Source organism: Myxine glutinosa, chromosome 7 (genome assembly GCF_964187855.1).
Source record: "Myxine glutinosa chromosome 7, kmMyxGlut1.1, whole genome shotgun sequence".
NCBI lineage: Eukaryota > Metazoa > Chordata > Myxini > Myxiniformes > Myxinidae > Myxine > Myxine glutinosa.
Window position 1 is genome coordinate 4041733 of NC_136267.1, and position 26360 is coordinate 4068092.

The 26360-nt window shown below is 46.0% G+C and overlaps 1 protein-coding gene across 3 annotated transcripts in view; it reads left to right on the plus strand.

Annotated features, from left to right (window-relative positions):
- Window positions 1–26360, plus strand: part of UPK1A (uroplakin 1A) — a 137919-nt gene that overhangs the window by 91914 nt on the left and 19645 nt on the right. For all 3 annotated transcript variants that reach the window (XM_078781263.1, XM_068121713.2, XM_078781262.1), the window contains exon 6: window positions 20315–20485. In XM_078781263.1, coding sequence (XP_078637389.1) covers window positions 20315–20485 — 171 coding nt within the window. The remainder of the gene's footprint in view (window positions 1–20314; window positions 20486–26360) is intronic.

Consider the following 26360-nt stretch of genomic DNA (forward strand, 5'->3'; position numbering starts at 1 on the left):
GTGGCTGTGTTAAAGCTCCACTTCATGTCATCCATTTAGAGTCTGATTTGGTGTCAGGACCGGTCACCGTATGTTTACAAGCCACTCTTCCGGTAGAGGGAGTATCTTTTGTTATCGGGAATTATTTGGCCGGTGGTCAAGTTTCTGGTAACCCGATGTTTGTTGAAAAGTCTAGTATGAAAAATAACACCGCACAGTTAGAGCAGGAGATTCCGGGTATCTTTCCATCCTGTACTGAGAATCGTGTTATGAGTAGGAAGCGCCCTGACGAGAAGAGGAAGTACCCTGAAACTAAGTGGCAGCACACACAAGTCAGGGATGGAGGCAGTGTTGGCAAGCTCTTTGTAGGTGGACTGAACTTCAACACAAAGGAAGATGTTCTGGACTCTGTCTTCGGCAGATATGGACCGCTCTTGGAAGTGCTGCTGATAAAAGACAGGGAGACGCAAAAGTCAAGAGGGTTTGGCTTTGTCACGTTTGAAAATACAAAGGATGCCAAAGATGCAGAAAAGGATTTGGATGGCAAGGATTTGGAGGGTCGGACCATAAAAGTAGAGAAGGCAGGCCATAGGCGTCGAGGGGGCTACAGAGGAGGAAAACGTGGAGGTAGTTTCCGGGGTGGCTATGGCTCCCGGGGTGGGAGTAGTAGTTTTGGTGGTGGCCGCAGTCGATATTACTATGGAGGCTCCCAGAGTTACGGCAGCTCCCGAAGGGATGATTATCAGGGTAGTGGCCGAGAAGGGGACTGCTATTCACGTGACTACAGCGACAAGCGGTCCAACCGTGATTATTATGAAAGCTAGGAAGAGTTGAAACACTGAATGCTGTGGAGCAGCCGAGCCAAGATTCCTACACGGATTAACCGTGAACGCCACGTTCCTAAAGGCGTCCATGTCGTGAACTTTCCTACACAGATTAACCGTGAACTCCACGTTCCTAAAGGCGTCCATGTAGTGAACTTTCCTACATGGATTAACCGTGAACTCCACGTTCCTAAAGGCGTCCATGTAGTGAATACTTCCAGTCCTCACCACCCAACAACCATGGAACCTGGCTCTCAGCTCGGCCTCCCGGAAAAAGTGCTATAGATTTGTTTTCCTTTGGATTTTTGATCACAACCCCTTAACCTTCATTGAAAAGAAACTAAAAATAAAAATCAGAGGTTGATGAGGTGGAGTTTGGCTTTGCAGGGGTTCAACTTGGAAATTGAGCATGTAAAGCCCCAGTCATACCGGCCATTTTCAGGCCACGAATCGCCACGACCTAAGATCGGGGCGACATTCTTGGCCAGATCGTATTGGGGTCCTGGCGATTCCTGGATGATCGGGGGTGTACTTGGCAGTTCGGGTCGAGACGGGAAGCTGCCCCGACAATTTTGAACTGTTCAAAATTATCGTGGCGATTCGAGGCGTTTTTCAAACTCCTGCTGTCTGGAGGGTGTCGTACGGGCGTGTGTGGGCATCGGGAAAATGGTCGTGGGAGTGTCTTGTGGCGGTCGGGAAACTTGGCTGCCACGATTCGCTCCGCATCCAGCAAGCACTGATACGACCGCCGTACGTCCTCACATGGACGCCGTACGACTGCCATCACGATCTTCCAAGAATTGCCCCGATCCGTCCCGACCACGTTCGCGCAGCAGTACGACGACTCACGATCATTGCCGATCTCTCACGAATTAACAAGACTCCGCCAAGACTGCCGTAAACATGCAGTAAGCACCAGTAGGCGCCAGTACGACCTGTCACAAGACCGGTATATATAGGCGATCCCCGGCGGCGAAATCATTTCATCTCCTGATTCCAAGCTGGTCACATCGATCACATCCAAGCTGGTCACGGCGGCCGCGTGATTGTGCACATCTTCCTGGATCCCCTCCCCATCTTCCTGGCTGGCGGCATCATTGGAGGCTTGGAGTTGATGATTTATATAAACGACATGCAAAAATAACGTGAATTAGCGTCGTCTGAATTTTAAGATCGTAGTTAGGTCGGCGCGATTCTTGGCCGTTCTTATATAGGGCAAGGACGGCCGCCGCGCAGTCGGGCTCGGACGGGTGGGCACGTACGCGTGCGTACTGCGGTCGTAGTGAGGTCGTAGTGCCGTCGTAGTGCCACCGTAGTGCGGTCGTAGTGGTATCGGAGTGGATCGGGGCGGATCGGGGCGAAGACGTGTGGGCACGGGCTAGGACTTGTGGAGATCTTGCCGTGCACTTGGCGAGGGTGACACCGTCACAATTTCGGTCTTCGAGGCCGGCCGATAGGCACAGTGTGACCGGAAGGGACGAGGTTCTCCTGACCACGTGGCCCTTGACTTGGTTTGTCCGCACAATGTGGGCGCTTTCAGGATGAACTTTAGCCGGGGAGCGTTTGGGCGCCCCAGTCTGATACTGCCGCCCATGCGCAGAACAACTTGTGAGTGCACGTGGGTCCCGGCGGTCCCACTGGCCTAGCGCTACCATGTTTAGACAGCGAACTCCATCCCCGGGCACCGGCACCTACTCCCGGAAGCAAGAGAGATCAGCAGTGCCGGGCACGGTAGGACACCTGCGGAGCCCCGGCAGACCAGGGGCGCGCGAGCCTACGCGTTAGCGTGCTATGGCGGAATCAACGGCTTCGGCCACGGCCGGGCCGATACTCGGCCCGGTCGCCCGGAAAATGAACTGGTTCGACGCCCGCGCTAGAGAGGTCGCGGGCGACCGAGATGTATTAACAAATAATTAATTAATTTGAGACATCCGATTTCTAGTGTTTGGAAATTTGGAAGAGCTTGACCCTAGCCTTTCCCTTGCGAGGGCAAGGAGGAACTTAACACTTGACACTTAAGCTTAGTTTGAAGTACACCCTGCAAGCGCTCCCGATGGGACGGCAGGGCAACCAGAAGGGACGAGGTTCTCCTGACCACGTGGCCCTCGATCTGGGAAGCGAGAGGCGTTCCATTAGTGGACGCGCCCCTCACGCCCGACTTTTGGGCGGCCCCGGCAGGCCGTTTGTTTTGACGTTCCGTGACAGGCCCCGCACCCCAACCTCCGGGCCGACCGGGCGACCGGAATGAATCCCGGTGTCCCGATCCGAACCTTCAGAGCGGGCCGGCTGGGGAGTGCCAAGCACCCCGTACCTGCACTTTCCGTCCCTACGGTCCCAAATACCGGAACCACCCGAATACCACTTTATTCGACAAAATGAGGTGCGGCCTACAGCCTTAGAAAACCAACCCTATATAAGTCAATACCTCCAACGATACAGGCGCGCATTCGTGCCGCGTGACGTGGTGACGTCATCGCGCTTTCACCTTAAAAGATTTATTTGATATAAATTGATATTTTGATATAAGCCTTAGAAAACCAACCCTATAGAAGTCAAATGGTCCAATAAAGGGTGATGGGAGGGTGATGGGAGGGTGATGGCAGGGTGATGGGAGGGTGATGGCAGGGTGATGGGAGGGTGATGGCAGGGTGATGGGAGGGTGATGGGAGGGTGCAATAATCCGGTGCAATAATCGAAAACCGATTCAAAATGGCCCCTCGCTACGATTTTCCACGATCACATTTTATTTTCACCACTTCAAATCGACCAAATTTCACCAAATAAGATACCACATTCGATGCACTGATGTCATTTTTACGGCAAAAGTGAAAACAGATTTTAATTTGGAAATAAAACGAAAGCGTGCACAATGGAATCATTCGTGCCGCGTGACACAGTGACGTCATCGCGTTTCCACCTTAAAAGACTTATTTGATATAAGTTAATCTTTTGATATAAGCCTTAGAAAACCAACCCTATAGAAGTCAAATGGTCCAATAAAGGGTGATGGGAGGGTGATGGGAGGGTGATGGGAGGGTGATGGCAGGGTGATGGGAGGGTGATGGCAGGGTGATGGGGGAGGGTGATGGGGCCTCCCTATATGGCGGGCTTTGTCGGCGCGGCGGTCACGGCGCGATCGTACGGGAGTCGTGGCAGGGGTGTTTTGGTATGACTGTGGGAAAATTTACAGCCGATCTTGCCGAAAAGTCGTGTTGGTGCGGGGAATCGCCAGATCGGGGGTGATCGGGGCGATTCGTGGCCACTCAAATCCGGTATGACTGGGGCTTAAAGGGCAGGGACAATGTCGTTGCTGATGCTTTGTCCAGAGTGAATTAACTTTGGAAATCTCTGTAAGTTGTTTGAAGTTTTGTTGCTTTATTTTTGGGAAATATTGATTATGGTTGCTCACGGGAATTTATGATTTGGGGTGTGAGTCTAGTTTTGTTTGTTTAAAGAATTTTGCCTACAAAGAAAGTTTTCACTATGTTCAAACTTTCTTTATTGAGGGGGGGAAGTGTTACGGATTCGTCACTTCCGTTGTTGTGGTTTTCATCCCCGTGAAACATTTCTGGTTCTATGTAGTATTATAATACTACAACATGTATACATGCAACATGTATTATAATACAAATAAAGCAACATGGCTATAATAATGGCTATCTCCCTCAAACAATAATAATAATTATTATTATTGTTTGAGGGAGATAGCCATTATTATTGTCACAAGGTAAAAATGTTAATGTTAAATGAAACAGGAAAGCGGATCGGGAACCGGAAGACGAGGAAGAAGAGGAGAGGGGGAAAAAAGGGCGGAGCGAATGAGTCGGACAAGAAAGCCGAGTTTCTCCGGGTTCTGAAGTGAACGTTGGCAAGCCAGAGTCACTAGCGAACTTTCGGGTTTCCGGGAGAGGAATTCCTACGACGGAGTTGTCATCGCTGTGACCGATCAACCTGCATGTCAGGTTTGGTGATCGATTCAGGAGAGAATCATCGCCGTGCCGTGCGCCACGAGACCGGGTTGTCGGCCATTTTGACTCGCGCAGGATTTGTGCTTCGCTCGCGGTTTCGTTTCTTTTCGACCATTCTCACCGCATTCAGACGTTGATCTGGGGCATGTGTGTGATGCGGATTTTTTAAGGCTAATTCGTCCATACCCGAGGGTGTGATCTCTCGGTCACCTGTTGGGCGCCTTTGGATTTCCCAGTCGCCTTGAGGGTGCCTTTGTACAGCTTTGGCTGTGTGACTGCCCTGGCCATCTGCATGGGATTCTGGTCGTTTGGACATCGTTCTAGCGATCGCTGGAGCGAATCAACTTCGTCTTGGAGCCGGGAATAAGAGGCATTGGGGAAGGTTCTTGTTACACTCACTTGGAGCACAGTGAGTTATATATTGCAAAACTGATGGTACCATCATAGGACATATTGATTGTACTTTTGAATACTATTGTTGTTGTACCGTTATTCTTGTGTGATCTCAATACAATATTTGTTTGTGTGTAACAATTGGGGTGGCTTCTCCATTGATCTTTGACACACAGAATAACACATTTTTCTGCCGTGACTCCTCTCGGGGCTCGGAGGTACACCGTGACCAGGGGGTCGGGGAGGAGCACGTAACATCCGTCATAACCATCAAAAACAACAGTAGCCTTCCCATAATGCCAAAGTGTGAAATCCCTGTTTGATTGTGCAATGGTCTCCACATGTCTCCCCATAAATGTCTCCACTTTTCCAAGGTGCACGATGGATCAGGGATTCTCCATCTAGGACGTATTGATCAGTGATGGTAATTGTGCTCTTGATGGAATCAGATGAATTCAGGAGATCAGCTTTTGCATCAGCAAGCTGTGGTTTGTCTGCTTTGTGAACGATGTGTCTTGCTTCAAACAGAGCAGGAGGGAATGTCCTTAAATCATAGCGGAAAACATCTTTCAGTGAAAGGTCCCCATTTTGTGACAATAAATCATTGAAACAGCAATGCAGGGTCAATGGTCTTCTCACTCCTAACTTTGAGAGCCGATGCATCCCCTGGAGTCTTTGTTTTGTCCTTTCAATTGTATGAGTACGAGAATACGGGCTGGCCTACCATTTTTTCAATGATCTTATTACCCACATTTTCTGACTCCTGTGTATTAACATAATCCCGAGCCACAATCTTACTATAATTCAGGAAATGTCCATCTGTCCGTCTGTCCGTCCGTTCGAAGGTACCGCAAAAACGGCTTAACCAATCGCAACGATATTTTGGGTGGGTAATCCTAGGACCCCTGGAGTAAAATAGGCTATTTTGTTTTTCCAATTTTTCCAATTTTCCAGTTTTTCCAAACACGATGGAATAATATTTACCGATATGAACAGTGATGTGGCTTTTGTTGCAATTCTACGTACCAGGAGGGAGTAGATCGACTCCTGACGAACTCTTCCAATATAAACGTGCGGCTCCGAAGTAACACGGCAACGTGTGCAAAGCGACTTAGAAACAGGTGTAGCAGCCGCTTCCGTGTTACAGATTCGGCGCGCACACTTCACACATAAACGTGAGACTGAGAAAGACGTGTAGCGGCCGCTTCCGTTTTGCCGAATTCAATCTTTTTTCAAAATGGGCACCATGTACTGTTTAGATTTTGATGATTTGCGTGTGATATGATTCAACGGATGTTTATTTGAATCGTTTAAAATAAAAAAAAGCCTTCAATTTCTGATATTTTGCCTTTTCATTTGGGCCTCCCAATTGAAGCCCCGACCGTAGGGCGGGTACCGTTGCGAGTACCAGTAATGATGTTTCTTCGAGATGGATCTGGAGAGATTGGAGAGCAGGTCACCAGCTTAGAATGTATCCTTTCAAGATGAAACAATTCCCCTGTGGACTCCTGATTCAGTGGCCCCCTTATGTTGTTCATTCGTAGTGTCTGTAGTGTTAACACTTGCATGGCCCTATTATACTCAGAGTATATTGGGGATGACATTATCCAAATGGCACGTTGCTCCTCCGTCATTCCATTGCCCCTTGTGAGACCTCTCACACTTTTGAGGGATCTCATGAGTGTTTGTTCAACGACCAAGTCCGATCCAAGCCCAGCCCAAAACTGATCGCTTTGACGAATGACATGGTGTCCTTGTTCGAACTTCTCCAAAATTGATGGGTGATCGTCGCCAAGTGGATTCATATTCGGAAGGTATAGATATGCTGACTTCAGGTAATTTGAATGTCCCGCAGCAGCAAATATTGGTAGCATATCATGCACAGCACAGAGATGCATACACCATGACCCAGTGAGATCAGCTCTGATCAAATTTCGCTCAACCCCCAGCACTTCCTGATAACATAGCCACAGTTGGCTTGTAAAAACAGTTGCCGTTCAGCAGAAATTGCTTCTTCAATCCTAGAGACAGATTTTCCAACATCCTCAATGACAGCTTCACCTGACACCAATGATGCATCAGTTCTTCAGCCTCATGAACCAGCGATTTGAACTCTGTATCTCGATTCATTAGATCAGTGAGGATCAAATTGTTCAAACATTTGTCCAAAAGAAGATTACTTGCTGCATTTTTTTTTTTTTTTTTTTTTTTTTTTTTTTGTATACAAGATCGAGGCTCGTGAAAGAGCGAACATTAATTACACAGAAAGACAAACCGACACATAAAACATATAACATAGGGAGCGGTAGACAAGATGGGGAGAGAGGGGGAAGGATACAAACACAACATTTGAGAGCAGGGACCGAGAGACATGGAGACATCGAGAGATCTGAGAGAGGGCGAGGGCTTTGGGGGGGGGGGGGGGGGGGGGAAGGGGGCAGTGGGAGAGGTATAAAACATATGGACACTGCCAGGACTTCCAGGAAAGAAGTTGGAATTTCAAACAAGGTGGATCTGGGGTGAATTAGCGGGGGTAGAAAAGATCAAGGTTTTGGATGGGGGAAGATAAGAGATGGTGGTGAACAGCTGTTTTAAAGACCTGGAGGGAGGAGTGGGATTGAAGGGAGTGAGGGAGTTTGTTCCAGAGGCGGGAGAAAAGAGGAATGAAAGAGTGAAGGTGAGCGGAGAGCCGAGATTTCGGCAGTTTAACCATCAGAGGGTTGCTGGCAGATCTTGTGCGACCTGTAGGAATATTTGGGGGACAGAGCACAGAGAGAGCTGGGGGTGCAAGGCCGGAGAGGAGTCGGTAGAAGACAGAAAGACCACCTACCTGCCTGCGGTGAGTGAGTGAAAGGCCCTCAGAGATAGCTTCATCGCGGGAGATTCCAATAATTCTGAAAGCTTTGGTTTCAACAGCGTGAAGCCGAGCTAGGTGTGAGGCAGGAGCACCGGCCCATAGGGGAGAACAGTATTCCATTGAGCTGCGGATGAAAGCCTTGTATGTGGTGAGGAGCTCAGGTGTGCCGAGGAAGGACTTCGCACGACGGAGGATGCCCAGTCGGCGACTGGCTTTGGAGGCCAGCTTGGAAATGTGGTTTTCCCAAGAAAGATCATGGCAGATAGTGAGACCCAAAATCTTGAGCGACAGAACTTCTTGGAGAGGATTGTTGAGAAAGTAGATGGGAGGGTTGTCCAGTCGATCTTTTCGGAGAGACATAGTAAGAGTGTGAGATTTGTCAGGATTGAAAGACATGTTCCACTTGTTTGACCAGTCTGTGATTTTGTCCAGGTCTTCAGAGAGTGAGGAGGCAGCAGACTGCCGATCTGAGGGAAGAGGAATGGAGCGGCAGAGAGTGGAGTCATCAGCAAAGAGATAGAGAGGATTTTCGAGAGAGTCAGAGAGATCATTGATGAAGACCAGAAAAAGCACGGGGCCCAGAACACTGCCTTGGGGAACTCCAGCCTGAACAGGAAGAGGAGATGAGAGAAACCCATTCAGGGCCACACGTTGACGACGACTAGAGAGGAAGTCCGCCAGCCATGCGTGGAGATTTCCATGGATACCAAAGGAGGAGAGTTTGGTGAGCAGAGCGGGGTGCCAGACCGTGTCGAAGGCACGTGATATGTCGAGGGAGACAGCTCTAATTTCCTGTTTGGCATTGAGGACCTCCATCCATTGTTGAGACAGCAGAAGCAGCATGTCCAGAGTAGAGTGACCTGGTCTGAAACCAAATTGATGATCAGAGATCAAGCCATTGGAGAAGAGGAAAGATTTCATATCAGAAGCAATGATGGATTCCATGACTTTGCTGATAATTGGGAGAAGGCTGATTGGTCTGTAGTTGCTAGGATCTGTTTTTGCACCTTTTTTGTGCAAAGCGGTGATGTTGGCTGATTTCCAAGCAGATGGCAGTTGACCTTGAGCAAAAGAGAGGGTGAAGAGAACAGAGAGAGGGTGAGATAGAGCAGCAGAGCAGGATTTTAGGACCCGTGGGCTGATGCCGTCGGGTCCAGTTGCAGAATCAGAGTCGAGGGTTGACAGAAACTTTTCCACCTTGTCAGGAGGAAAGGACACGGAGTCCAGGAGCAGCAGGGTACGACTGGGTATGGTGGGTACAGAGAGGGATGGGTTTGGGACACAAGATTTAGAGGCAAACACAGAGTTGAGGCATTCAGCTTTTTCACGTGCGGAGTCAGCTGTGTAGCCGTTTGAGGTAAGGGAGGGGATGGAGGGGGAACAAACACCAGAAACGGATTTGACCAGACGCCACCAGGATTTGGAAGAGGGAGACAGATAAGAGAGTTCGGTCTTGAGAACGGAGAGATATTGTTTCCTGGCTCTCCTGAGGGTGGACACACACTTGTTTCGGGCTTTGTGAAAGGAAATGAGATTTCCTTCCGTTGGATTTGCTTTCCAGGAGACGAAGGCAAGTTGTTTCTGGGCAACAGCCTCACCACAAGATTCCGTGTACCATGGACGGGAGGAAGGGTATGACAACTGAAGACGAGATGGGATAAATCTGTGCATGAGAGAGAGCAATTTACTTTGGAAGAATTCCCAGGATGAGTTGATGTCAGAGGTGGTAGAGATGGGAGACCAGTCCAGATGATTGATGGCTGCTTGAAGACCGTGCCAGTTGGCCTGAGTGAAATGCCAGACGCGTCGACGCTGAGCAGGCTCCCTGAGGATGGTCAGAGAGATGTCCACTTTAACAAGGACATGATCAGATGATCCGATCGGAGCAGAAGAAGAGCAGCAGACATTTTCAGGGAAGTTAGTCATAACCAAGTCCAGAAGAGAAGATGCTCCGTTGACTGAGATCCGGGTCGGGAAATTGACAGATTGTGTCAGTCCCAGTGAGTCGCAGAAGTCCTTTGCTGAGGAGCCATGGCTGGTGAGAGAGGTACCCACACCCAGCCAACTGGCATGATGACAGTTGAAATCACCACATATGAGGAAGAGAGAGTTGGGATGAGTAGTTAGAAGTTGGTCCATATCATCAGACAGCGAGATGTAGATGGAGTCATCACTGTTTGGTGGACGGTACAACACACATATGAACAAGAGGTGGGAGCGAAGGGGAAGCCGTAGCCAGAGGTATTCCTGGGGGTGAGGTGGAGAGAGTGCAGTGCAGGGCGAGTGAGGAAGAGAGTTTTTGATAAAGATAGCAACCCCGCCTCCAGGACGAGGCTCAGGTCTATCATACCGGAGGAGGGAGTAGCCCGGGAGAGATACTATGGAATCAGAGACATCATAAAGGAGGAAAGTTTCTGTTAAGCAGATCACGTCTGGTTTGACAGAAGCAACCTGTATGGAGAGATCAGTTAAGTTTGAACGAAGGCCCCGGATGTTTGAGGTCCATACCTTTAATGAAGAGGAAGGGGGAGCATCAGATACAGAACAGGGGGGAGGAGGGGTAGGGTAAGATGTGGAAGAGGTGGAAGAGGTAGGGAGAGCTGTTGAAGGTGTGTCAGAGATTTCAGAATAGCTCGGAGAAAGGGAAGGATGGGGCGGACAAAAGGTTTGATGGTGATTGGGTGAGCCACAATGAGGTGTTATTTGAGGAGGGGGAAGAGCGAGGCAGAAGGTTGGGGGAGATGGAGGTGAGAGTTTGAAGGGGGAAGAAGCGGGGAGGACGCTTTGAGGAGGGGGAGTGAGAGGGGGGAAATTGAGAAGCAATGAGGGTGGGGAGATTTGAAGGGGAGGGGTGAGGGGGGAGTTTGGGAGGGAAGGGACAAGGGGAGGGATTTGAAAGGGATGGGATATGGGGGAGATTTGGAGGGGAGGGGTGAGGCAGGAGTCTAGGAGGGGAGGGGTGAGGGGGCGTCTTGGCGGGGAGGGGTGAGGGGGTAGTTTAGGAGGGAGGGGGCAAGGGGGGAGATTTGAAAGGGATGGGTGATGGGGAAGATTTGGAGGGGAGGGGTGATGGGGAAGATTTGGAGGGGAGGAGTTATGGGGAAGATTTGGAGGGGAGGGGTGAGATTGGATTTTTGAAAGTGTACGATTTATGGGAAACGAACATTTATTGCAAAATGAGTTTCTTGTGACCTTCGAGTTAAAAATACGTTTAAGGACGCTGGATGGAGGATGGAGTGCAGGAGAGTTTAGGGAATGTAGAAAAAAGGCACTATAGGAGATGGATATTTTTTTTGGGATGAATTGATTTGGTGAGCAAGTCGAAAGCAGCCTTTTAAAGAAGAAGAAGAAAAAGGTGTTATAAAATATGACGGAATACATAACTTGAGGTGAAAGTGTAAACATTGAAGGTTAATGAGTGAAAACTATCTGGGGAAATGGGGGAGAAACACGTGGTCGAAGAACGAACGAACGAATAAGAATGAATAAACGAATGAGAACAGAGAAGGAAATGTTTTTTTTTTTTTTTTTTTTTTTTTTTTTTGAGTTGAGATTTACACAAGGAAGTACGCAATGGGTGAAAAGACTGGGAATACAGAGAACGAAAGTTATTGGATCACAAACGACGGACCACTGAGAGAAAAACAAAGCCTCAAGGTTGTACAGTGCACACTGTACAAGGCCTTGCTCGCGACACGGCAAACAGACGATCAATTTATGAAAGATAAACACCGAGAAACAACCAAAGTTGCACACAATAACTTCACACACAGAAAGATAAATACAGTTTCGACAAAATACAATTGTGAACAGACTTAACTTCGAAAAACGTGGAGACCGTGTGGAGCTTCGAAAATCCCTGCCGCCGGGTTATGCGTTTAATGCCACAAGAGGGTGCATTGATACCAATAGCACCTTTTTCACGTAAGACGACGACGTCTTTTTCTCCCAATGTCCTTACGACAAAGCGGACAAACCGGACAAACCTTCTGAACACCACTGCTGCTGATCATCTTGAAAATCTGAAAGAGTACCAAAAGGAATATTTACCAAATTAAAATAACAAGGAACATCTTGTTACGGACACGGCTTAAGATGTTATGATGGGCCGAGCGGAATGGCCGCCGTGTTCGCACAGTTTACCCGATTACCCCCAACTCACCCGATTCCACTCGAACGTTGGCCAAATCGCGCTACGCTAAATCAATGAAGGACAGGACACAACGACTGGGATAAATGAAATGACGCAAGGGGTACAGTTCTCAAGACCTCCGGAGGAGGATATAATTAGTGGGGGAGAAAAGGGGTAGATTACAAGGCAATGAGGTAAAGGCACAGAAAAGATGGGCACTTAGGTACAGTCTTATCTTATCCCCGACAGACCACAGACAAACGGAACAAGACTGACTTACACAGGGATTGATGGCAGGGAAGGACAGGCAGTCGATAGCACAAGGTGCACCTTGGCTCAGGGACAGGATACAGCTCAGTCTTTGGGAGGTCTCTCGGCGCTCGGAGGGTGCGTCCTTTCTCCTTCAGCTCTGCGCGCATCTGACGTCACCTCCCTCTTCCTGCGCATGCTCAGCGGGGAGTGACACACCCTCGGCTCGTTGGCTCCGCCCCAGATGGGATCGGTCCGCCGCTTCTATTGGGTGCGGGTGTTACCGGGCTCCGCCCTTGACGAGGAGCTGACAGCGAGCCCCTACTTGGTAACCCCGTCGAGCACATGGTCGATGGCGGCTCATTGGAAAGGCTTGGTGCACTCCCAACACCCCCTACCAACCAAGCCGGAGTGAGGACGCACACTCCCCGCGCCGCCGCCGCTGTTGTTGCTGTTACTGTTGTTGTTGCTGAACCGTGCGGAAGAGCTGCGGGGAGGTATTGGGAGGTCCTAAACTTCCTAACGGTGCCATACAATCACATTCTGGTGCAACGAAGAGTCAGAATCAATGGAAACGAGTCCTTAACTGACATAGACTAAGAATAACTAGCAAGATGTCCTATAGTTGTCTACGTGAGATGCGGTGGACCTGGATGCGACATTTAATGGGGGAAATAGGGGGAGGTCGGGTCTACAGAGTGTTGTTTACAGGTAATGGGACTAGGGAATGGGGGATTGGGGATAGTTGGGAAGTATGGAGGAAATAGGGGAATATTTACAAGCGGATATGGATGGATGCCAATCTCATATCCGCAACATTGCACCCTTCTCTACCTCGGGGCGTCCCGACCCGATAAATTTTTACTTACTTTAGTGTGGCACTCAGATGTAGTTCCCTCTACTATTAACTCAACCCTGAGTGCGACAGTTTTACATATGTTCACAAATGAGTAAATATGTCCCCCTGCGACGTTGCACCCTTCTCCTCACAGAAACACACCCACAGGATAACCGAATCGCGGAAAGCATCCTCAAACTAAACATACAGCCGGTAGGGAGCATCATTTACACAAGACTACACTGATATTTACACTACGATCCAGGACCTGTTCTTTGAGGAACACATGCAGATGTTATGCATAGAGAGAGAGAGCACGCATTCCAGCATCGATACACCAACCCACGAGTGCCCTGTGGCCCTACGGCCTTTAATAATGTGCAGAGCACCCCATCCAAGCACCAAAAGCACCACCCCATACACACAGTCAGCACCATCCGGTGCACCAATAAAGTGTTCAATACAAAAAATGCACAATCAAGTGTCCATGGTCACCGGTGGTGTCGCAGCCGGCCGATGTTCTGCCGCTGGTCTTGCCTTTTTGGAGTGCACTTGGCCTTCTGGCTTCTTTAGAAATTAAGAAAGGCGCCAACCGCGTCCATTTCTAAATTGTGGCCGTCAGGGGGCCAACTATAAGTGGTTCACCTGTATGGCATAAGTGCCACGTTGACCCAGAGGTCCATCAACGGGTGGTGCTTGCCCGCAAAGAACTGCGGTCCATTGTGGGCGGCCACAAAAATTACGGTCCATATGGTGTATCGATCCAGGCAGCAAGCAGCGAAAGTACAGGCCCACAACTGCGGAGCCAGCACCTCTCTCTCCTCTCTCTCCGCCCCAAAGCCAGATCCTCGGAGGTGGGAGACAAAAGAAAACAAGTGAGTAAGGTGGTAAGGGCGCAAAAGTGCACGCAATATTAGGTAATGCACACTAGGGGCACATGGGAACCAGGTGAGACAGGTACGTTCCTACCGTACGCCCCTCCCCCCACCAGGTAACCTACATTGCCCCTCCCTTACCCCTTACTGTATCCACAAAACACAACACTACCCATATACATCTACTTTACACATCAACAAACGTCCCTACTGTCTTCCCCGTTCCTCCCATAAACCAAATTCGGCTTCTCTCCCTCCTAACCTATCAAATTTGCCATTTCCAACTCTCATCAAAATTTGCCATCACCAATTCAACATCAAAATTTGCCATCACCAATTCATCATCAGTCCCTCCTAAGGAGGGAGAGATGGAATCACCCCAATGTCTCATCCACGTCGTGATGCATCTCACAAATCCACACAGCAATTCTCCCTTCCTGCAACACAGAACAAAGGAACACAGGTGTGGAGTCATCATCATCACCTCAGGTAAGTGGCTGCGTATGGTGCGACAGGTTCATCAATCCTAACTATTTCCTAAATGACTTTAACAACTTTACATTACCCGGGGTCTTTCCCTGCCAATCCATTGGCCAACTTACACTATGGGTTCTAAAAACCAATTCCCATTGCCCAAACTGTGGTGCTTCTCAATTTGGGGTCTCACTCCCCCGATTCATCTCCCGGTGCCCTCGCACAATTTCTGGGCTGTGACGTGTAGCTCTCCCAGCAGGTCTACCCACCTGCACACCTCCACCACTGTAGTTGCCACCCGAGCTTACCTGCTCCTCACCCTAACCTAACTAACTGGGGAAGGCCCTCTCGCACTCTCACCCCCTCAGTGCCCTCTCTGGCACGGGCTGCCCGATCCACACCCGGGATCCTCAGGCACCCACTGACACTAACGGCTCCCAGAGCCCACCTGCGGCCTCACCTGGCCGACATCCTCACAGTGGTGGAGTGCCCAAACCAACTACACACACTAACAGGCTACACGCCCAGCCATTTCCACAACACTAATGCACCCATCCACAATACCATTCTGCAACCGCACCACAAATGCCAATATCCAACCACAATTTACCTATACCCTCTACCTAACACTTACACTACCCACCCCGGGTACTCGTGAAAGGGGTCCACTCTTCCCCCATCCACACCTTCGCACCATGCACACCACTCCGTACCACTTACTCCAACTCTCTCCACACACCTGTACTTGCACACGTGTGCTCTCATACTTGGTGCCGCCTGCACCCTTCTCTCCCCCAAGCGCATTCGCGCTGATCCACAACACTCACTACTCATACACTGCTCCACACACCTGTCCAGTTCTCACACAGCATCATCTCATCTAACTACTCCCCTCTGAAACTTGCGCTTCCCAGTCGTCCCTTTAAACTATTGCGCTCCCTCGTCATTATCATCTATACTAATCTACCTGCATCCCCACTACAGGTATCAGTCACTAACTAAACCTTAACGTTACCTAATGTCATCTTCGCTAGATCCCTACACACAATATCCTAACCCACCCGGGCTAGTTTTCACTGCCATACACCCCATAATCTATTGCGCATTTGCCCCCACTTTGTGAGGGATGACAGAGTTGCCATCCCACCACATCGGGCATCTCCCACTACCAATTTTGCACATCAAATTTCAACAAATCAAAAATTTGCCAATCACTACCCATCATCTGCCAATCATTACTGCCAATCCTTTGCCAATCATCAAATTTTGTTTTTCTAATTTCGGGGCCAAAACACTATCCTCGTCATTACAGTCTACTTACTAATGCCTCTCGGTGCGCCAATTTACTTCTAAAGCTCGGCTTCGTACAGCCAAGCCATGAATTCGGGTTGTTTGGTGCCAGCGGCTGGATACGTCCCGCATTCGGTGCAGGGAAGGAGGTTTACCCGGGCCGAGGTCCCACGCACCATCTCGGCACGGAGCCATCCCATGGCCCGATCTCGACCTGCCGGAATGCCTCCACAAAAAGTGGTCGCCATGACGACCCTTCCTATCGGGCTGCCCGCTCCGCCTAGTGGAGCACGGACGCGGCCGTTCAAAGCGAGGCCCAGCATGGATCGCGTACGGCGGTCCTTTCGAACCCGCCGTGGCTCGGATCCCCGCTGGTTCTCGCGGCACGCGAAGCCCGGCACGCACCGAGGGCCCGATTCGGCTATAAGTCGCTCTAACCGCTAACCCGGTTACCGTCGATGCTTCACCTGCATGCTTACACGCATACGCTACCCCTTTCTTGCTCATACCTCCAGCTGTTCCCATGCTCCTCGTACCTTTCCTTACACACCTCGGTACACTCATTCCACTCACAGCCTTGGTCACACACCTGACCACCGAACACTTTGGCACACATTCGTTGTTCGCACACCTCACCAACACACCTCTTCGCGCCCCTTCCTCGGTCACCTCCTCTGTGACAATCACAGGTGTGCTTTCACTCGCACACCCAACCACGTGCCGCACGACCAACTCAAGTGTGCATTCCCACACACGCTCTACCATTCCAGGTGTGCATCCTTCCATTCCAGGTGTACATCCTCGCTCACCTGTCACAACCAACTCACGCTCCGTGTCACTCTTACTACTCTCACCTCCACTCTTGACAGCGCACTCACCCTTACTCTCGACAGCGCACTCTTTCCTCATGCACCCGTCCGTTACACAAACTTTCTCGCGCACACTCTCCCGTTACACCCTCTGTAAAACTCACCACAGGCGTGCATTCTTCCTTACTTTTGACAGCGCACTCTTTCCTCATGCACCTGTCCGTCACACATCTTTCTCGCACACCCTCTCCCGTTACATCCTCTGTAACACTCACCACAGGCGTGCATTCTCCCTTTACACTCCCCGTAACACTCCTCACTATGCGCTTCCATGTGCTCCCTCGCACACGCGCTACGACCGACTCACTCTCGACAGCACCCTCACTCCTTGGCATGCACTTTTTCCTCACACACCCCAGAGTCGGACTTTCTCGCACACCTCCTTTTTCGCACACCAGACCTGTCGCACACTTCACCAACGGCCTCTCACGAACACCCGGGTCCATCTCGACCCCCAAGCTTATTAAATCACCTGGCGCATCATACGCACGACCATATTGGTCACCACTTACACCGGGTCCTCTTTCTCTTCGCTTCTCCTCCATCACCTGCGAATCCCTCATCCGGTTAATGAGCACATCATCACGATCCGAACACAGACTTTGGACCAATTCTTTTACTTCCTCCTTTATCTCTTTCTTATCCTCTCTCCGTCGCTTCTTAATTTCGCTCACCCCTTCTTCCACTTCTTCTAATTTCTGCTTCACCTCCTTCATCTCCTCGTGCGCCCCCTTAAGTTCTTCCTCTAACTCCACCTTATTTTTTTCTATGTGCTCCCGCACCTCCCGCTCTTTAACCTCCATCACCTCTACCACCTTGTTCATTTTCCTCGTCAGGTCCTCATGTACCGTCTGACACTCTTTTTTAATTACCCCTACGTCCTTTTTCATCTCCTTCTGTGTCGATTTTAAACCCTCTATTACCGCTGTGTTCTTCTTTACCTGGTCCCCCAACTCCTTTTGTCCCACTGTCAGTTGTTCTACTCCCAGCGTCAACTCCTCTATACCACCTTGCAATTTTACAGTCCCCTTTCTCACCTCCTTCTCCATGCGCTCCTTACAGTGCCTCACCTCCTCGCGCACTCCTCCGACCTCCTCACTCACACCTCTTCTGATCTCTTCTCCCATCACCTGCATCTCCTGCCCAGATGCCACCCTCATCTGCTCCATTTCCTCCCTGTGAGCATCCAATTTAGTTTCTACCCCCATTCTGACCCCCTCTATCTGCTGCCCCATTTGTTTAACTTCCCTTTCCGCTTGGTCCCTCATGTCCCTCAATTTGCCTTCCATACTGTTTTCTAACCCCTCTAACCCATTTTTCACTCCCTCTATCTGATTCTCCTGGGCAGCCATTCTATTTTCTACCCCCATTAACCCCTCCTGTATTTCCCCTAATCTATTGTCTAATCCCTCTATTCTACTCCCTAACCCTCCGATCTGGGCCCCCATCCTTTGTTCTAACCGTTGGCTATTGGCCCCCATGTCCTCCCTCAATTTCTCGCTATTGGACCCCATTTCGCCCCCCATTACCCCCATTTGGCCCCCAAATTCGTCCCTCATTGCCCCCATACTGTTTTTCAAACCTCCAATTTGGTCTCCCATTTGTCCCATAAGGGCCCCCATCATTCTGTTTTCCATTTCTTCATTATTCTTGTCCATAAGGGCCTTCATTTGTATAAAAAAAAGGTTCAAATCCACCGGTGGCGCTACTACGGTCGCGGGCGCGGTCGCCGTGGCCATGTGCGAGGCGCCATTTTGCGCGCCCGTAACCTCGTGCGCGAGGACGCCACCCTGCGAACCTGCCGCCCTCACTGCTTCGCTCTCCTCTTGTCCCTCAATTTGGTCCTGGATCGACCCTGCCTCACTCTCCTCTACCGGAACCCAGCCGTCTTGATCTGCCATAGCGCGACTTTCAAAATTCGGGTTTTTATTTTAAAACAAAACAAATTTCACACTGCTTGTAATTTTGAGCGCGTTAAGCGCGCTTCGGGTCCAATCTCACTCCTCGACACCAATTGTTACGGACACGGCTTAAGATGTTATGATGGGCCGAGCGGAATGGCCGCCGTGTTCGCACAGTTTACCCGATTACCCCCAACTCACCCGATTCCACTCGAACGTTGGCCAAATCGCGCTACGCTAAATCAATGAAGGAAAGGACACAACGACTGGGATAAATGAAACGACGCAAGGGGTACAGTTCTCAAGACCTCCGGAGGAGGATATAATTAGTGGGGGAGAAAAGGGGTAGATTACAAGGCAATGAGGTAAAGGCACAGAAAAGATGGGCACTTAGGTACAGTCTTATCTTATCCCCGACAGACCACAGACAAACGGAACAAGACTGACTTACACAGGGATTGATGGCAGGGAAGGACAGGCAGTCGATAGCACAAGGTGCACCTTGGCTCAGGGACAGGATACAGCTCAGTCTTTGGGAGGTCTCTCGGCGCTCGGAGGGTGCGTCCTTTCTCCTTCAGCTCTGCACGCATCTGATGTCACCTCCCTCTTCCTGCGCATGCTCAGCGGGGAGTGACACGCCCTCGGCTCGTTGGCTCCGCCCCAGATGGGATCGGTCCGCCGCTTCTATTGGGTGCGGGTGTTACCGGGCTACGCCCTTGATGAGGAGCTGACAGCGAGCCCCTACTTGGTAACCCCGTCGAGCACATGGTCGATGGCGGCTCATTGGAAAGGCTTGGTGCACTCCCAACACCCCCTACCAACCAAGCCGGAGTGAGGACGCACACTCCCCGCGCCGCCGCCGCTGTTGTTGCTGTTACTGTTGTTGTTGCTGAACCGTGCGGAAGAGCTGCGGGGAGGTATTGGGAGGTCCTAAACTTCCTAACGGTGCCATACAATCACATTCTGGTGCAACGAAGAGTCAGAATCAATGGAAACGAGTCCTTAACTGACATAGACTAAGAATAACTAGCAAGATGTCCTATAGTTGTCTACGTGAGATGCGGTGGACCTGGATGCGACATTTAATGGGGGAAATAGAGGGAGGTCGGGTCCACAGAGTGTTGTTTACAGGAAATGGGACTAGGGAATGGGGGATTGGGGATAGTTGGGAAGTATGGAGGAAATAGGGGAATATTTACAAGCGGATATGGATGGATGCCAATCTCATATCCGCAACAATCTCATCAGATTACTTGAGCAGATTTACATATTTTAGACTAGATGGATAGAGTTGAAGGTGAGACATTATTATGAACGGGCATGATTCGCAATGTATGGGATAATACCCGATTACTCAATCGTACTTTAACTGGTTTTACTGGATTCCTTGACCCCTAAAACCTAGGAGTAGAAACCAAAATCACCACTCTAGGATAAATAGTAAATGACTTATAACCATTTAATGTGTCTGGTGGCCATGTTGTACGCCATCATGGAAATGACAACTTTCCAGAGGTCAGATTTCTAAAGACTTTTTTTGTTCATCAGTTTGATCCAACAAACCAAAAACCATCAAAAACCTTTAGTTGCAATTTTTTTTTACATTCAGCCCTTTTTTCACATATTGACTTGGCTAGTTCATGTGCCCCATACCTTTCTCTTTAGGGTCAATGTTGTGGGGTAGATGGACCTGTAGACTGGACCACATACACGTCCATAATTAAAAACACGGAAGAGGAGGATTGGCCAAACTTTTGCTGTGTACGGGACACCAACAGTGATTTTGAGAATGAAACTGGCTGCCAAATGGGAGTGAAGACGGCTGTGCTTACACAGGTGAGGGGTGGTTTGAGTAACAACGAGTTGAAAAAAGTTTTATTTATTTAAAACGAGCTGTATTTATTTAAAACGAGTTGTATTTATTTAAAACGAGCTGTATTTATTTAAAACGAGTTGTATTTATTTAAAACGAGTTGTATTTATTTAAAACGACTTGTATTTATTTAAAAAGGGTTGTATTTATTTAAAACGACTTGTATTTATTTAAAAAGGGTTGTATTTATTTAAAAAGGGTTGTATTTATTTAAAACGGGTTGTATTTATTTAAAAGGAGTTGTATTTATTTAAAACTAGTTGTATTTATTTAAAAAGAGTTGTATTTATTTAAAAAGGGTTGTATTTATTTAAAACGAGTTGTATTTATTTAAAACGAGTTGTATTTATTTAAAACGACTTGTATTTATTTAAAAAGGGTTGTATTTATTTAAAACGACTTGTATTTATTTAAAAAGGGTTGTATTTATTTAAAACGGGTTGTATTTATTTAAAAGGAGTTGTATTTATTTAAAACTAGTTGTATTTATTTAAAACGAGTTGTACTTATTTAAAACGAGTTGTATTTATTTAAAACGAGTTGTATTTATTTAAAACGAGTTGTACTTATTTAAAACGAGTTGTATTTATTGAAAACGAGTTGTACTTATTTAAAACGAGTTGTACTTATTTAAAACGAGTTGTATTTATTTAAAACGAGTTGTATTTATTTAAAACGAGTTGTACTTATTTAAAACGAGTTGTATTTATTGAAAACGAGTTGTACTTATTTAAAACGAGTTGTATTTATTGAAAACGAGTTGTATTTATTTAAAACGAGTTGCATTTATTTAAAACGAGTTGTATTTATTGAAAACGAGTTGTGTTTATTTAAAACGAGTTGCATTTATTTAAAACGTGTTGTATTTATTTAAAACGAGTTGTATTTATTTAAAACGAGTTGTATTTATTGAAAACGAGTTGTATTTATTTAAAACGAGTTGTATTTATTTAAAACGAGTTGTATTTATTTAAAACGAGTTGTATTTATTTAAAACGAGTTGTACTTATTTAAAAAGAGTTGTATTAATTGAAAACGAGTTGGACTTATTTAAAATGAGTTGTATTTATTTAAAAAGAGCTGTATTTATATAAAAAGAGCTGTATTTCTATAAAAAGAGCTGTATTTATTTAAAACGAGTTGTATTTATTGAAAACGAGTTGTACTTATTTAAAACGAGTTGTACTTATTTAAAACGAGTTGTATTTATTTAAAACGAGTTGTATTTATTTAAAACGAGTGGTATTTATTTAAAACGAGTTGTATTAATTGAAAACGAGTTGGACTTATTTAAAATGAGTTGTATTTATTTAAAAAGAGCTGTATTTATATAAAAAGAGCTGTATTTATTTAAAACGAGTTGTATTTATTTAAAACGAGTTGTATTTATTTAAAAGGAGTTGTATTTATTTAAAACGAGTTGTATTTATTTAAAACGAGTTGTATTTATTTAAAACTAGTTGTATTTATTTAAAAAGGGTTGTATTTATTTAAAACGAGTTGGACTTATTTAAAATGAGTTGTATTTATTTAAAATGAGTTGTATTTCTATAAAAAGAGCTGTATTTATTTAAAACGAGTTGTATTTATTGAAAACGAGTTGTACTTATTTAAAACGAGTTGTACTTATTTAAAACGAGTTGTATTTATTTAAAACGAGTTGTATTTATTTAAAACGAGTTGTATTTATTTAAAACGAGTTGTATTTATTTAAAACGAGTTGTATTAATTGAAAACGAGTTGGACTTATTTAAAATGAGTTGTATTTATTTAAAAAGAGCTGTATTTATATAAAAAGAGCTGTATTTATTTAAAACGAGTTGTATTTATTTAAAACGAGTTGTATTTATTTAAAAGGAGTTGTATTTATTTAAAACGAGTTGTATTTATTTAAAACTAGTTGTATTTATTTAAAAAGGGTTGTATTTATTTAAAACGAGTTGTATTTATTTAAAATGTGTTGTATTTATTTAAAAAGGGTTGTATTTATTTAAAACGAGTTGTATTTATTTAAAATGTGTTGTATTTATTTAAAAAGAGCTGTATTTATTTAAAACGAGTTGTATTTATTTAAAACGAGTTTTATGTATTTAAAACGAGTTGTATTTATTTAAAAAGAGTTGTATTTATTTAAAACGGGTTGTATTTATTTAAAACGGGTTGTATTTATTTAAAATGAGTTGTATTTATTTAAAAAGAGCTGTATTTATTTAAAACGAGTTGTATTTATTTAAAAAGAGCTGTGTTTATTTCAAAACAGTTGTATTTATTTAAAAAGAGTTGTATTTATTTTTAAAAAGTTGTATTTATTTAAAACGAGTTGTATTTATTTAAAACGAGTTGTATTTATTTAAAAAGAGTTGTGTTTATTTAAAACGAGTTGTAGTTATTTAAAAACAGTTGCATTTATTTAAAACGAGTTGTATTTATATAAAACGAGTTGTATTTATTTAAAACGAGTTGTATTTATTTAAAACGAGTTGTATTTATTTAAAACGAGTTGTATCTATCTATAATTCCAGTAATCTCTGTTTGTACGTTTGTCTGTGACCGCTGTTTCTCGACAACCACGGGTCCGATATACTTTTAACTTGCCAGGTATATTGCTGGGGACCCGAGGATGTGCCTTTTCAAGGTTTCATATTAATCGGACAATTACTTACCGAGCTATGTCCAAAAAACGATTCAACCAATCAGAGAGCAGCGAACTATCGCGTGTGCCGAACGTGGCGGACACACTCTGCCTCGGATGGCACATTTGAGAGCGTATTCATTTATTTCACGTTTGCAAACTATGTTGGCGCTATGTTGGCGTTAAACTACGTTTTAAAACTAATAAAAACGAATTTGCGATTCATTCGCTTTCCTGCGCGTTTGTGCACGCGATGGCGATTTCTTTACCAAACTCCGGAAGCCGTTCGCTTTGGACCAAACCATTTCATGTAAATAGAGGGGGGGGATATAATTTTAGATATAGATATAGTACGGGCAATGCCCTAGTTTATTTAAAACTAGTTGTATTTATTTAAAAAGAGTTGTATTTATTTAAAAAGGGTTGTATTTATTTGAAACTAGTTGTATTTATTTAAAAAGAGTTGTATTTATTTAAAAAGAGCTGTATTTATTTAAAATGAGTTGTATTTATTTAAAAAGAGCTGTATTTATATAAAAAGAGCTGTATTTATTTAAAACGAGTTGTATTTATTTAAAACGAGTTGTATTTATTTAAAACTAGTTGTATTTATTTAAAAAGAGTTGTATTTATTTAAAAAGGGTTGTATTTATTTAAAACGAGTTGTATTTATTTAAAATGTGTTGTATTTATTTAAAAAGAGCTGTATTTATTTAAAACGAGTTGTATTTATTTAAAACGAGTTTTATGTATTTAAAACGAGTTGTATTTATTTAAAAAGAGTTGTATTTATTTAAAACGGGTTGTATTTATTTAAAACGGGTTGTATTTATTTAAAATGAGTTGTATTTATTTAAAAAGAGCTGTATTTATTTAAAACGAGTTGTATTTATTTAAAAAGAGCTGTGTTTATTTAAAAAGCGTTGTATTTATTTAAAACGAATTGTATTTAATTAAAACGAGTTGTATTTATTTAAAAAGGGTTGTATTTATTTAAAACGACTTGTATTTATTTAAAACGAGTTGTATTTATTTAAAACGACTTGTATTTATTTAAAACGAGTTGTATTTATTTAAAACGAGTTGTATTTATTTAAAACTAGTTGTATTTATTTAAAAAGAGTTGTATTTATTTAAAAAGGGTTGTATTTATTTAAAACAAGTTGTATTTATTTAAAATGTGTTGTATTTATTTAAATAATAATAATAATAATAATAATTCATTTATTTTGTATAGCGCTTTTCATGAAGCCCAAAGGCGCTTTGACAGAGTGCAAAACATAATGCATAACAAAACATGAAAACAACAATTGCAAAAAGACAAGAATCAATAGGGAAATATTTAAAGCAAAAGGAGGGAGAAGGAGAAGTGATAGTCAGGGGTTAAATGCTGTGGGTTGAATGTTGAATGCAGTGCTGAACAGGTGGGTCTTTAGTGATGTTTTGAATGTGGTGAGTGAGGAGGAGTCTCTGATGGTGTGAGGTAGTGAGTTCCAGAGGGTGGGAGCAGCGATGGAGAAGGCCCTGTCCCCCCAGGATCTGAATTTGCTCCAGATTGGGGGGGGGGGGGGGTCAGGAGGTTGGTACCAGCAGAGCGGAGGTTGCGGGTGGGAGTGTGTCTGGAGAGGAGGTCAGCCAGGTAGGATGGGGCCAGGTTATGGAGGGCTTTGTAGGTCAAGAGGAGGATTTTGTACTGGATTCTCTGGGGGATGGGGAGCCAGTGAAGCTTGTAAAGGACGGGGGTGATGTGGTCACGGGTCCGGGAATGGGTGAGTAGACGGGCAGCGGAGTTCTGAATGTATTGGAGTTTATTGGTGATTGTTGAGGGTGAACCATAGAGGAGGCTATTGCAGTAGTCCAGACGGGAGGTGATGAAGGCGTGGATGAGGGTTTCTGCAGCCGTGGAGGAGAGGGATGAGCAGAGACGGGCGATGTTTTTCAGGTGAAAGAAGGCTGTCTTTGTGATCTGTTTAGTGTATTTGTCGAAGGAGAGGGTTTGGTCAAAGATGACGCCAAGATTCCGGATGAGAGGGGAGGTGGATACTGGGATACCGTCGATGTTGAGGGCAAAGTTATGGGTGGATTTTGTGAGCGTTTTTGGGCCAATGATGATTATTTCAGATTTATCACAGTTAAGTTTGAGGAAGTTGATTTGATTTCAGGATTTTATTTCAGAGATGCAGTTTGTCAGGATAGAGTGGGTGTCGGTGGAGACGGACTTGGTGGAGATGAAAAGCTGGATGTCATCGGCGAAGCAGTGGAATTGGAGACCATGACGGCAGATTAAGTGACCGAGGGGGGACAGGTAAAGGATGAAGAGGAGGGGGCCAAGAACTGAACCTTGGGGGACACCTTGGGGGAGGGGAGTAGTGGGGGATTTGCAGTTATTGATGGAGATGAACTGGCGTCTGTCAGAGAGGTATGATTTAATCCAAGAGAGGGCAGTGCCGGTAACGTTAAAGGTGGATTCAAGTCGGGTGAGGAGGATGGTGTGATCGATGGTGTCAAAGGCAGCGCTGAGGTCGAGGAGGACGAGAATGTTGAGGTTGCCAGCGTCAGAGGAGAGGAGAAGGTCGTTGGTGATTTTGAGGAGAGCAGTTTCAGTACTGTGGTTGGAGCGGAAGCCGGATTGGAATGTTTCATACAGGTTATTGGCAGAGAGGTGATGTTTGAGTTGAGCGGCTACAGCGCGTTCCAAAACTTTTGACAGAAAGGGTAGGTTGGAGATGGGTCTGACGTTATTTAGGGTGTCAGGGTTGAGTCCAGGTTTTTTCAGAATGGGGGTAACAGCAGCAATTTTGAGGGATGGTGGGACGATGCCTGTAGACAGGGAGGAGTTTATTGTTGCAATGATAAGTGGAGAGAGAGCAGGGAGGGAGGCCTTGACAAAGCTGGAGGGGATGGGGTCAAGAGTGCAGGTGGCAGTTTTCATTCCTATGAGGAGTTCAGAGAGGTCAGTCGGGGAGACCGGGGAGAATTGAGACAAGGGAAGGCAGGATAAGGGGGGGCAGGTGGTTGGAGGGGGAGCGGGTGCGGCGGTGGTCAAGCTGTTGTAGATGTTGTCAATTTTGCGTTGGAAGAAAGAAAGGAAGGAGATGCAGTTGTCTACTGTGAATGACTGGGTGGTGGTGTCCAGGGGGCGGAGGAGTTTGTTTATTGTCGAGAAGAGTGCTTTTGGGTTTCCGGAGCCAGAGTGGATAATTTGA